Below are 13,243 nucleotides of genomic sequence, written 5' to 3' on the forward strand. Positions count from 1 at the left end.
GCAAGTAGATTGGGCCAGAACCGTTTAAAGCTTTATAGGTCAAAATCACCACTTTGAATTGGGCTCAGTAGCATATTGGCAGCCAGTGGAGCTGGCTTAGCAGGGGGTGGTGCACTCCCTATAAGCCACCCCAGTTATTAATCTGGCTGCTGCCCGTTGTACTAATTGGAGCTTCTGAGCCATCTTCAAAGGCAACCCCACGTAGAGAGCGTTGCAGTAGTCCAAACAGGATGAAATCAGAGCGTGGATCACCATGGGCAAGTCAGACTTCCCAAGGTACGGGCGCAGCTGCCGCACAAGTCTTAATTGTGCAAATGCTCCCCTGGCCACCACTGAAACCTGGGGTTCCAGGCTCAGCGATGAGTCCAGGAGAACCCCCAGACTGTGAACCTGTGTCTTCAGGGGGAGTGCGACCTCGTCCAACACAGGCTGTAACCCTGTTCGGCCCTCTGACTGACCAGGAGGACCTCTGCCTTGTCTGGATTCAATTTCAATTTGTTGGCCCTCATCCAGTCTGACACAGTGGCCAAGCACTGGTTCAGGACCTGGACAGCCTCCTTAGTGACAGGTGGGAAGAAGTGACAGAGCTGGACATCATCTGCGTAAAGATGACACCGGACCACGAAACTCCGGATGATCTCTCCCAGCTGCTTCATGTATATGTTGAACAACATGGGGGACAATACCGACCCTGCGGAACCCCACAAATCAATGGTTGTGGGGCTGAGCAGGTGTCCCCCAGTGACACCATCTGGGAACGACCCTCCAGGAAGGACTGGAGCCACTGCAAAACAGGACCTCTGAGACACATCCCAGCAAGGCGTCCCAGAAGGATACCATGATCGATGGTATCGAAGGCCGCTGAGAGGTCCAGCAGAATCAGCAGGGACACACTCCCCCTGTACAGTTCCCGGTGTAGACCATCGACTAAGGCGACCAAAGCTGTCTCGGTACCATGCCCCGGCCTGAAGCCTGATCCCAGTCTCCTCCTCCTCTTCTGTCCACTTTGGGCCATTGTCCGGGGAGGCCTTGGGGGAAGCTGAGCTTTATTGTCGCAGTTTCTTCAAGTGCAAGTGGTGGGACTTGGATTTGAGGTGAGCTTTCCATTCTCGGTCGCCTTTGGCAGGCCTCTCAGGGACAGAAAGTGAGGCGAAATCTTCTGAACAGATTTCAAGGCACATACAGGAAAACGACCATTACAGAGGTGTTAAACCTTCCCTAAACTGTCCAAATTAAATGTAAAAAAATGGCTGGAGTTACACTTAAAAATGTACTAGTTCCAACATACATACAAATTCAACTTAAGAACAAACCTACAGAACCTTTTTTTTTTTTTTGTAATCTGGAGATTGACTATTTTGTTTTGAATCATCATTGGAAAGTAACCACAGATTTAACTTGCAAGTTTTGTTGCTGAGGTACATATCTTTGGGAAAAACCCATTTCCAGATGGAAAACAGGTTGATCACGAGGAATACATATTCTTTTCAGCATCTTTTTTCACCCTGAGTCATGCATGTTTCCAGTCTTCCTGCTCCTGGAGAGTATCTGAAGCGACCCAAGGATACTCTGTTACTTGTAGAAACTGTCACTTTATGCATCATTGCAAACAAGCACAAAACAGTAGTGCCATCGGCAGGCGTTATTATTGTTTCCTACTTCTCCCTACTCTGTAACATCTGCTAAAGCAGAACACATGATGTCATTGTGCTGTGACTTTCCGCAGTTCCCTATCATGCCAGTGACATTGGATTCTGAAGTATACACAGTGTGACGTCTTTTGTAACGCTGTGCCTCATGTGCTGTGCTATACGAGATATTGCAAGAGAGATGAGTATCTGCATATTGTTTGAAACAGCAAGTTCTGTATCAATTCAATAGTCCAAGAGAACAGTCCAATATTCCTGGAGTACTATAGTTTATTCTTCACTCCCAGAGGTAATTATGACAGTCCTCCAACTTAAAGGCCATGGTTTAAAATATATTTATGGAAGCATTGAATGTATTCTTTGTACATGCCACATAATCATTGTCCTCAGCAGCTTTGACCTCAAAGCTTGTATGTATGAAAAATGTATTTATTACATTTACATATCATCTTAATCACAATATGGAACCCTAAAACAGTATAAAATAGCAAAATTTATTCTCTGGTTTTCAAAGTTTAAGATTCTCTTTTCTCTCTTCAGACATCTACATAACAACCAAATCCAGAGTCTGGGAATACATGGTTTTGAAGGACTTCACAGCCTGGAAACATTGTGAGTTGCTTGCATTTTCTTTGGATGCTCATTATCCACAAAGAAAGTATGGAATATTTGTGCAATGTTCATTCATTCTGTCTGAGTTCCTACTTAATTCCAGTGAAACAGAAAGCCCTACTGTCATACTTACATGGGATTGTTACATGGAGGACAAAATTATGGACATGCAATGGAAAGATGAGGGAAAAGGCATTGCAGAAGACACTTTTAGTATCCAGCTAGAAGCCTTCTGATATATTCTGATGACTAATCAGTAGCCATCTGAGATTGTGGGGCTAGAGCTTCACCCAACTGGGATCAATGTCTGAGCAACAAGGTGTCACATGCCTCTTTGAATGAGTTCTGGAAAGGTACAATTAATGCCAGTGCTGAGTCGTGATATTTGTCCCTTTACAAGAAGGCCTCAAAAGCTAAGAAACACATTATTTATCATACAAGGAAGGTATTATACCGTAGAAGTCAGCTCAAAAACATTTAAAAAGCACTGCCTGGCACTTACACCTCCTTTCTGTATGAATAGGAATCTCCAGTGGCAAATTCGTAGTATTTACTTCTTTCTGCTGTGAGGTCTTTTACATATTGGAAACAGAGGAAGCAAAGCAGGAGGTGAGGTAGAGGCAGCAGCACTCAAAAGTGTTGGGATGAACAAGGGCTTACTCACTTGGGTGCTGCTCACAACCATTCCAAAAAGGTGCTCACTTTTCTGAGAGCCCCTGCTTATATTCTCATAATATCACCTCAGACAGGTTTGACTAGAAGTTTGGAAAGAACATCCCATAAGAACTGTGTTCCCTCATTCACACCAAATTGTATTTGTCTGGAAAAACTGAGCAGGCTGAAGGATTGAACACTGACACCAAAGTCATTTAAGTGCTGGAAGCACATTTGAGTTTTGGCATGAACGAAATCATGCTAGTTCTACATTCCCCTGTACCCATTTATGTTATGTCATTTTCCTATATGCCAGAAGCACTAAGGATTTACTTGAATTAAATGTTAAACAAATCCAGAAGACAGAGACTTTATTCATACCCTACTCCATGAAACATTGTGATATTGTTTCATTCTGCTTTAACTGAGGGACCATACGTGAAAGCAAATGAAAGTTGTATGGCCCCCAGAGGATGATGCAGTGTCATTTGTCTTATCTATCTGCTTAGTCTATAAATATTATATGAGAACAAGGTGGGGCAGGACCACTTACTTTGAAGAAGTAGCTTGGATTCCACTAAGATAATGTGTGAATCAGCCAGACGATGTTCTAAGCTAGAGCTGCACAAACCTCCAAGAGGTTAAATGCTGCTTCCCCAAACACAGACAAAATACATTACCTAACTATTTTGATGGAAACTGCTTTCTTTTTATTTGATGGCCTATTAAAAGAGAAATAAACAAGGAGATAAATCAACATTCCAGATGTCAAACTGCGAGGTTCTTGCCCCCAGTTGTCCAGAGACCTTTCCATTTACCCAGTAAAACAGATTTTAGAATAAAACTGTTTGAAGAACAAGAATGGCAAAGGGGGAAAGAGCAGTAGAAAGGGTCTGTCTTAGGATAAAAATGTCATTCACAGAGATAATGATACAGAGTTCTGCCAAAGTTTCTGTTGTTCCTCTGTCCTAAGAATAAGAAGGATCAATGTTTCTTTGTAGACAAAACCATGTCAAGCAGGGTGGAATGGGAGCCCCCAAGTCCCAGATTTAAAAAAAGAAAATGAAAACACTTTTTGTGGCCACAAATGAATCGCAGGGTCCCCTTTTGGTTTATAAACACAGGTTTGGATGACAACTACATCACTGTAGGACCTTTCAGTATAGCCTACCAAGGGTGCAAAGGAGCTAAAAGATGGTCCTAGGTCCCACCTCTGATCTTCAGCCTCCTCAAGATCCAGGGCCTCCATTTAGGGACACATTTATTTTTCACAGTAAAGCCAACTTTTGGTTGAGGTTTCAGCTTTATATGGCAGGAAAATGGTGAAAAAGACATTGTGGACAGGATCCAGATGTTGTGTGCTTGATGCTTTGCAACATTTCAGAAGATCATGGAGTACAGTACTTATATCACACAGTACAGTTCCTTTAGGTGGCAAAAAGTCCTCTTATAGAAGATAGTTTAAAACTAGTAAGTCACTCTCCAGAAGCTGATCTCATGGAATCAGCAGTGATACATGGCTTACTTTACCATCTTTGCATAGATTGGTCTGCATCAGAAAGATGGTTAGGTTGAATGCACTGAAGATGTTGGCAATATTATTTTAGCCTCTATGCTACATATGGTCTGTTTCCTGACAGAGATCCTAGCACTGTCAGTCAAAGGACAATACACAACTGTTAGTTTTTTCCTTCTTTTAATGGATTGTTTGACAAGATAAAACATGGATGAAGCAGGAGGAAATCACAGCAGAGGGTCACATATGGAAGAGATTCACTCCAGATAAAATTCCACAAAAGAGGCAAAGCGATTGCCTTGTTTTATTACCTCAATAAAAGCCTTATCCAAGAGCATCCTTAATTACTTTTCTTCATAGTCATGCTATCCAAGGAGCCAAAATTTCACATTTTCTGTTGAAAAATGATTTTCTTGTCAGAGATCATAATAGACCATTGAAGATATTTATGCCTGTAAGCAGAAAACCTGCGTGCACTTATTTGGAAAAAAAGCATTGTAGACTAAATAGGTAAATTTGCCATGAATTTCTCTGTATATTTACTAATCCATAGTATAGAAGACTCCCAATGGGGCATCTTCCAGATGTGATGACTAGAAACCCTGTTGTCCCATCCAGGGATGACCATGCTGGAGAGTTGTGGTCCAACACATTGGGAGAATGTGAAGTGGAAAAATCTGTTTCTTGTCTTGGAGCACGGTTGTTCCCTATGCATTAGAAGATTCACAGAGGCTTTGCATTGTTTTTTGCCTAGTTGGAATAAGTACCATACATTTTAATATAGACGTACCCCACCAAGTCAGCAGAAAATAGATGCTGGAATATGACAGCAGTGGAGTGAAAATTGAGTTCTAGCCAGATTACATTGAGGTCTCTTTCCGAGAAGGCATTACTCTTGTGCAACCTAAATAATTGGCAAGGTATCTCCGCCTGTAGCAATCTCTGATCTTGCCACCAAGTCATCTCCTCTCTTATGAGATAACAGGAAGAAGGAAACCTCCACATTCATTTTCTTTTGTGTGGTTTGGCATGTTTCCTTTTGAAGTCATTAAGGAGCCTAGCCAGTTCACCTAGGGATAGAAGACAATGCATGCAAAGAAGAAACTGCACCACCCCAAGGGCACAGTGGTCACAGAGCCAGGCTTTATTTTGGAAAGCTGATTGATATGAGTATGTTTTTGAAACTCCCTGCCAAGGCTTCTGTTGAAATTGATGTTAAATCACAGCTCAAATTATGATGTGAAATGATGTGCAAACAACAAAGGAATAGTCACAAGAATGAACCAAAAGGAAGTGCCAAGCTTATGGGGTAGAATGCTGAGGAGAAGCCTGCTAGTCGTGGAGGGAGTGCACTTGGTGCAAAAGAAGAAAGGAAGAGATTTGAAAAGTGCCGTAGAAGAGAAAAATAGGAAAACAATGTGCTTAATAAAAATACTGGAAGGAATTACAAAGGAAGAGATTTCCCTGTCTGCTATACTCATAGTTTAACTATGACAGACAGTGTGAATTATGATATGCCATTTACTGATACTCTGCAATTCAAGAAGCTTAGAAACCAGAATACATCTTGCATTTTTTGTTGTTGGGACTTTTAGCTGTGTCTATCTGCATTGCATCAAATCCAATAAGCTGTATTTCTATCACATAAGCTATTGGCATGATCTGGTCTGTTTCAGTTGGATTTCACAGTTCAATCTGCACTATATATGAATGTGATCAGAATTTATGTATGGATATCTGTATTACAAGAAAGCATGTCAGATTGCGTTGCCCATCATTATTTTTTTCAACTGTTATGGTTCTGTCGAAATATGGGTGGTTTTGTGACAGTGTCAACATAGTGGGGAAAATAGATGCAACCTGCTGTTGTTCTTATAGGAAAATCATAACTTTCCTGTTGGCTATGTTCGGCGGAAAAATACAGATAACCATTCACTCTATAGTAACCTACAACAGTGTGCATGCATGTCTTGGAAAGTCAGTGTCCTGTTCTATCCTGTCCAGTCATAAGAAGCATCTTAGGAAACTTCTGTGTTGACACAGAGAAGCAGAGGACCACTAAATCCTCTATCGTATGTATCAGCTCTGCCACATGAGGAGAACAGCAAAATAATGTTTTTTATGTAAAATTATTAACAACTCAAACAAGTGCTAGAAAGAGCCTGAGGATCTGTGAAATGGCAGGATATGATTACACATCTGCTCAGTGTGCAGCAAAATCAAAGTTTATTTTTGGAGGTAGGTAGAATAGCCAATCAAGTTGGTCCTACATATCCATGGCTTTGGCATCCATGGATTCAAACAACCACGGCTCAAAATATTCTCTCTTTCATATAGTTATATGACCTTCCATGTATCAGCACCAGCAAGATATTGTACTCCTAGGGCATCTTCCTGCCTTCTCTTCATTGCTGGTCTTTCCATAGGGGTCAGCTAATTCTTCCTGGGACAGACAGATAAGGCCAAGGTAGATGGACTGGTGATGCCTGAGAGACAGTATCCTCTGAAGGATGTTCCAACCACAAATATGTCTGAAACTCAGTATGTCACAAATTGGCATGCTCTTCTATGTGACTTAGATGTTGTTAGAAAAGAACATCCATCCTTCTCTCTGGGATGAGAAGACACAATTCCAGGAGGACAGAATTAAGAAAAGAATATGCACTCTGACAGTGCATTTAAGTTGTAATATTTGCTGTGAAATTTGTTAGGTGCTATCAGCAATAATAGAATTAAATTGGTTTGGTTGAAATATGTATAATTGGGTTATGGAGCCCATTTCTTAAAGCTCCGCTAAAAATTGGGAGGGGGTGTTACAGACATTTTTATTTAAAATTAAACCTGTTTTTCAGCCTGGCAAATAATAGCATATAAGACATACTCAAGCTAAAACCAAAATGAATTTTACACTAAGAAAAAATCAGCAAAATGTCAGAATCTTAAACTGAAATATTTTGAAATAGTGTTTCAAACATAGTCAATCTTTATAAAAATATTAAACCTAAAAGTTTGTGGCACGTGGGTTTTTAAGATGTGTCTATTTAAACAGTAGTAGTAAATCATATTTTTGCATTTATAAATTAGAATATGAAACTTTTATGCAGCTCACCATCTTCTTTTGACCCTATTTCAGTGATGCATCAACTCAATTTACCAGTAGTAGCAAACTATCATTTGCCTTCATTTAAAATGATAAAATGGAATTGGGGTGCAGGAGAGACTTAAATATATGCCACGTTGCCTTTCTTATTAGATTTAAACTTCACTACATTCAAGAATACCTTATTAATGGAAGATAGGCTTGTGTGTAGTGAGTGTCTGGTTATGCAATTTCCTAGGAGTCCCATGGACACTGGTTTAAATTTAATACAAGAAAGGAAGGAATGAGTACCAAAGAAAATAATGTTGTGAGTAAATGTGTGGAATCATGCTGTTAACATTATAATGCATTAGATATATTTATGAAATAGTAATGTTCTTTATTCAAATCACAATGACAAATATACTGTATATTTAGAGGAGCTGCAGTATTGCAATACAGCATATCCAGGTATCTTCTATTTTTTGCCAGTTCAGAAACTACATTGGGTTGGATGAGGAAATGAAGATTGAAAATAGACACCATCAGCATTGTAGTAAACAGAGGTTATGTTTTCGAGGCTTAAACAGAATACATAGACTTCAAGATTATTGTGCAGAAACAGGAAATGTATTTTTAGAGGAAAGGCTTAGAAAATAAACATCCTTGTAATGTAATTAAGGAGTAGCAATATGTTTGGATAATCAGCAGAAGTGTATTCTGCTCACACAGGGCTGGACCTAATGCTGAATTTACACCCCACTCTAGCCAAGGAAATTCTACAGCTTAGAAAATAACATGTAACTTCTTTCTCTAGTAAACTATTAATGTGTGAAAGATTCATTGTATTTTGCTCTTACATTTAATTTTGATCTTCTCTACTTTCAGTACTTAGAACAAATTCCACAACACTTGTTGTATATGCTTTTTAATTTCCTGCATAGATTTGTAAACATCCACCATTTTATTTTACTTGATACAGAAGATGGAAGAACATGAAATCAATTAGGAATCACGAGCTAAATTGTATAGAGTCTTGGCCACAATATGGAAAAAAGAATACACTGACAAAACTTCCAGATTTCACTCTTGTACTGAATTCCTGAAACTATCCTATGATATGCAAAATTCAGAAGTACTCTCTCAATGTAATGTCCCATGGGTCTATCTGTTTATTTAATAGTCTTTTCAAACTCAGTAGCAGTGTTGCCATCCTAAAAACTATTGGCTTGAACATTGGTTGTAAAAGATTCGGAGTAATGTGAATTGTCTGGTAACAATAGCAATTTAAAACAATATTGTCATTGCATTACTGTGAAAGAAAGAAATATGTCATTGAAGTTTTCCCAATCACCTCAATTTCCACCCAGGTGTCCCATGTTTTCAAAAGAGAGTCAACTGTTGTTCTGAATATTTGATCTCTACCCCAATGGTTTTCACAACCTTGAGGAAAATCGGCACCGAGGCTGGGTTTGCAAGGTTTATCATCAAGCAATATTTTGTTTTGGTTTGGTTTTTAAAATAATAGTTCAGGGTTATCCAATTTATCCTCTTCTGCTGCCATTAGTTACAGTGGAAGACCAATGTATCTCGCATACATGCAGTTGATGAAGTGATATAGGCAAGCAGTAATTTATTAATATAATAAAAGTGAACATATGTATGTATGTGGTGATGTATGTTTGCAAAAGCTTTCCTATTGGCTCCCCATTTCAAGAGAGCACTATGACCCCCATGAATAACAGATCTAGACCAAACTTGGTACACAGACCCCCCATGACCCACTTTACATCCTGGTGAGGCCTGGGGGAGGATGAACCATGGATGATGGGATTTACAATCCCTTCGTCCACTTCCACAGACCACCGCAACCTCCATGAAAGACAGGCCTGGACCAAATGTGGCACCACTTCTCATGACCCACTTTACATCTTGGTGAGGTTTGGGGGAGGGTGAGCCACTTATTATGGGATTTGAGTAACTCCACCCACATCCAGATACTACTGCTCAGCCCATCAGCCATGGACCAATTTCTAATGGATCCATTCATAGCATTCAAAAACAAACATTGCCTTCTTCAAATAACCTGGGCATCGCCAGGTACCAAAGCTAGTGTGGAATAAAATGCAATGAAAAAGGGGGTGGTGTGGCAGAATTCTCATTAGTTAAGGTAGTGGTTCTCAACCTGTGGGTCCCCATGTGTTTTGGCCTACAACTCCCAGAAATCCCAACCAGTTTACCAGCTGTTAGGATTTCTGAGAGTTGAAGGCTGAAACATTTGGGGACCCACAGGTTGAGGACCACTGAGTTAAAGATTTCTGTTGCCAAAGAATTAACTTTCTGTTGGAGTCAAAAGTCATTATGCTACATTTACATGAAATATTCTGGTGTATTTGTTAGTGTATGTTGCTTTGAAAATAAGCATAGAAAAGTGGATTAGGAACTGGATCCTACCTTTTTGTATTTCTGTTCATATACTTGGATGGTATACCCAAAAGTTCCAGTTTTCTTCTAAAGAGCTGGAAGTAGCAAGAGACAGAGGAAAGCTGGAATTACAGTTGTAGCGGACAGGAGATAGATGAGTCGTTAGAGATAGAAGAAAGTGTAATGTGGGAGTATGGAGCACAGACCCTGGGAGAGTATATTGACATTGGTATAAATCTGGCAAAGGAAAAGCACAGTTGTAATAACAGAAACAGAAGAGCTCCAATTTTCTCAGTCCCTGCCAATTCTCCAATGTTTCTAAGCATCGCTGATTGAAGAGAATTAATCCATCCCTTGAAGGTATAATCCAATCGGCCTTTCAATGGCCATATCTTGGAGCATAGCCATTGGAGGTGAATCTCATTCTACTTTTTGTGACCCTGTGATGTGAGCTGTGAAGGAATGCGTTTGTTGTTTGGTAGCTGATAGAACTTGACAGGTGTTCATGGAATGTAATCTTTGGTCTTACCTTTGGTTTGCGATCTAAAAGAATTTACTGCAGTTTGAACTTTCATAATACATAATGGCCACGTTTCAGATATGGTGTTCAAAGATTAACAGCCTATGTAGCCCCAAGGGCCACAGTGAAAATCCATGATTAATTTTGGAGGTTCAGATGGTTGCATATTTTATAAGCACCCCGTTTGTATAGTCTCCATGTGCTGGGCATAGTGCTCATAGTTGTTTGCACAGTTAATAACAGATAGCTGCATATAACAGTTTCAAGGGAATTTCAGACACAAATCTACAATAACAAAGCTTTGACACACATTTACATTAAAGCATTAACAAGGAACTTCTGAACAGTTGGATCCAGTGCCTATCCCGTCTTCACATTCATTACTTACATGACATGAAAGCTCTAGTTAACAAAAACATATTATTCCCAAACATGACTGTAAAAATGATATTTAGAGAACAAGTAGAAAAGGAGGTTGGGAATTAGCAGGAAAAAGCTTATTGAGACAGAGTAAGGCTTTCCATATCCTAAGTTAAATGAAAAGGGATCCGTATAATCATTCTGCAGTGTTCTTTGCAATAACTAATGAAGATGAACTTGCCTTTATTTTCCAATCAGAAATCTGTAGAATTTCATATGCACAATATTTCTCACAATACATACCAGCATGTATTTTTAATATGGATGTTTTAACCTAATTAATTTAATGTATTATTGTTGTATTGTGATTGTTTTTATTTATTTTCTTTATATCTGGTTGTAAGCTGCCTGGAGTCCCCCTTCGGGGGTGAGAAGGGCGAGATAGAAATGCTGTAATAAATAAATAAATAAATACACGAAGTCATTCTGTCAAAACATCTATGGTTATAACATCAAAAAACAGCCATTAGGCTGTTTAATTAGATTTTATCAGTAAGCTTCTTATAAAAATGACCCTCTTGAATGCACATACACACATTTTACAAAGTAGGAGGATGCATATAAAATGAATTGCACAGTATTGTGCATACAAACTTCTCATTGATCACCGAATTGAAACCCAAAATTCTGTGCACCTCTCTGTCTAATTATTTATGTAACTTTTTTCCATGTAACTGCCTTGTATCTGTAAAGCAAAGGACCCCCCAGGAGAGTCCAGCTCCCTAAGGCCTACTTCAAACTTGTTAAATAAATTCAGACAAAATTGAAGCCATATGGGATTCAGAAGCTTCTTTAGCTACAGAACAGACAGCTGAGAACAAACACTTTCCGGAAGCATTAGAGAAAGGGGCTTAGTGTGAGGGGATAGCCTGAAGACACAGAAGAGACAGCTGGGTTTTGCTCTTATGAAGTGGCATGTACGTAGGAAGAGGGGTTTATTTCAAGACTGTCCCAACTCTGGGAAGACAGAAGACAGGGTGAGCTCTGGCCCCTTAGCAATCTGGCATGCTATGGCTGCCATGTGCGGCCTGGGACTGTGTTCTGGATAACTATGACCTCTATCTGCTTCACCCTGAATCTGAACAAACTGTACTCGTACTAAACTGTTTTCCATTTAAGAGGAGAGCTGATTATATAGAGGAGTCACCATAAGAGTCAGAGCCTTCTCTTCATCCATCTTTGTGAATAATTTTCATTCCCTACTACAAGAAGGAACCTCCTTTGTTATTATAGATGTTGAATCAGGACAAGGGCATCTTTATCCTTCTCAAATCACATAATTTTCACATGACCGCCTTTATGGGCTTTATTTCACATTCTGCAAATGAGACATCCACAAGTCTGTAAAACAGAAGATTTGATATGCCCCATGAGTCTGCATGTTCTTACTGTAAACCTAAAGGCTAAAGCACCTTTCTTCAGGCAGATCTTTTGTTCATTGAAACAAGGATTATTATTTCAACAGTGCCTAAGTATTGCTATTATCTTCTTTGAAGTCAACTATAATAGTGTTTTCTGGCCAGAATTTATTCAGAAGAGGCTTGTTACTGCCCGTTTCTAACATTGAGGTTATGTGTACGTGAGACAAATAATATGGACTCATTTCTTAACTGCTGTAGGGAATCCAGATGATGCACAACTAGATTTGCAGCAGAATCACTGCATTCAGCCATTAATGTGTCCCAAAGGATAACTGTAGACATGGTCTGAAAGTGTGTGACCAGCCAAATGTCAACCTGTGTGTTTTCATAGCTGAACAGGAATTTGAACCCTGAAGAGCTTCTGTGGACACTCTTGGAATCCCAAACAAATACTTAAACCACTACACCACACTGAGTCTCTTATACTGCAATAACAACCTCCAAAGCTTGGTGATGCAAACATAATATTCATATGTAGTCTGGCAGTCCCAGGTTGGAGATGTCTGTTGGAGAGGAGACATTGTGTTCTCTTTATGTTTTGCCGTAAACAAGCTGAAGTGGCTGAGTGATACTGGATGTATGGGTCATCACTTGTCATAATTGGTTTAAATATAGCTGCACCAAACCCCTTACATGATTTTTTCAAGGAAATGTAATCATTATGGATTTCTCTCATGAAACCTGCTTTATAGTTTGACTTGGGCCAAAAAAGTTCTGTAATGCTGAAGTTCATTCCCCCTCTCTTCCATTTCCAATTTTACTCCCTGTTTTTGTACTTCTTATATATTATACTTTCCTTTAATATTTTCACTATCCAGATGTTGAGGCATGATTGTACTTCCACCTCCCCCCCTCCATCAAAAAAGGTGTAAATTCAAATTATGTTGTATTGTTTCTGGTGGCAATCAGAAAAGCATGTAAGTAAGGAAAAATCATTAACCACCAGTC

The 13,243-nt window shown here is 39.5% G+C and overlaps 1 protein-coding gene across 1 annotated transcript in view; it reads left to right on the top strand.

The window, feature by feature from the left end:
* The window catches only part of lgr6 (leucine rich repeat containing G protein-coupled receptor 6), a 168,237-nt gene that overhangs the window by 124,182 nt on the left and 30,812 nt on the right, over positions 1 to 13,243 (top strand). Inside the window, exon 6 of the mRNA XM_003220517.4 lies at positions 2,190 to 2,261. Within this exon, the coding sequence (XP_003220565.1) occupies positions 2,190 to 2,261 (72 nt within the window). The remainder of the gene's footprint in view (positions 1 to 2,189; positions 2,262 to 13,243) is intronic.

Source organism: Anolis carolinensis, chromosome 4, assembly GCF_035594765.1.
Source record: "Anolis carolinensis isolate JA03-04 chromosome 4, rAnoCar3.1.pri, whole genome shotgun sequence".
Lineage (NCBI taxonomy): Eukaryota > Metazoa > Chordata > Lepidosauria > Squamata > Dactyloidae > Anolis > Anolis carolinensis.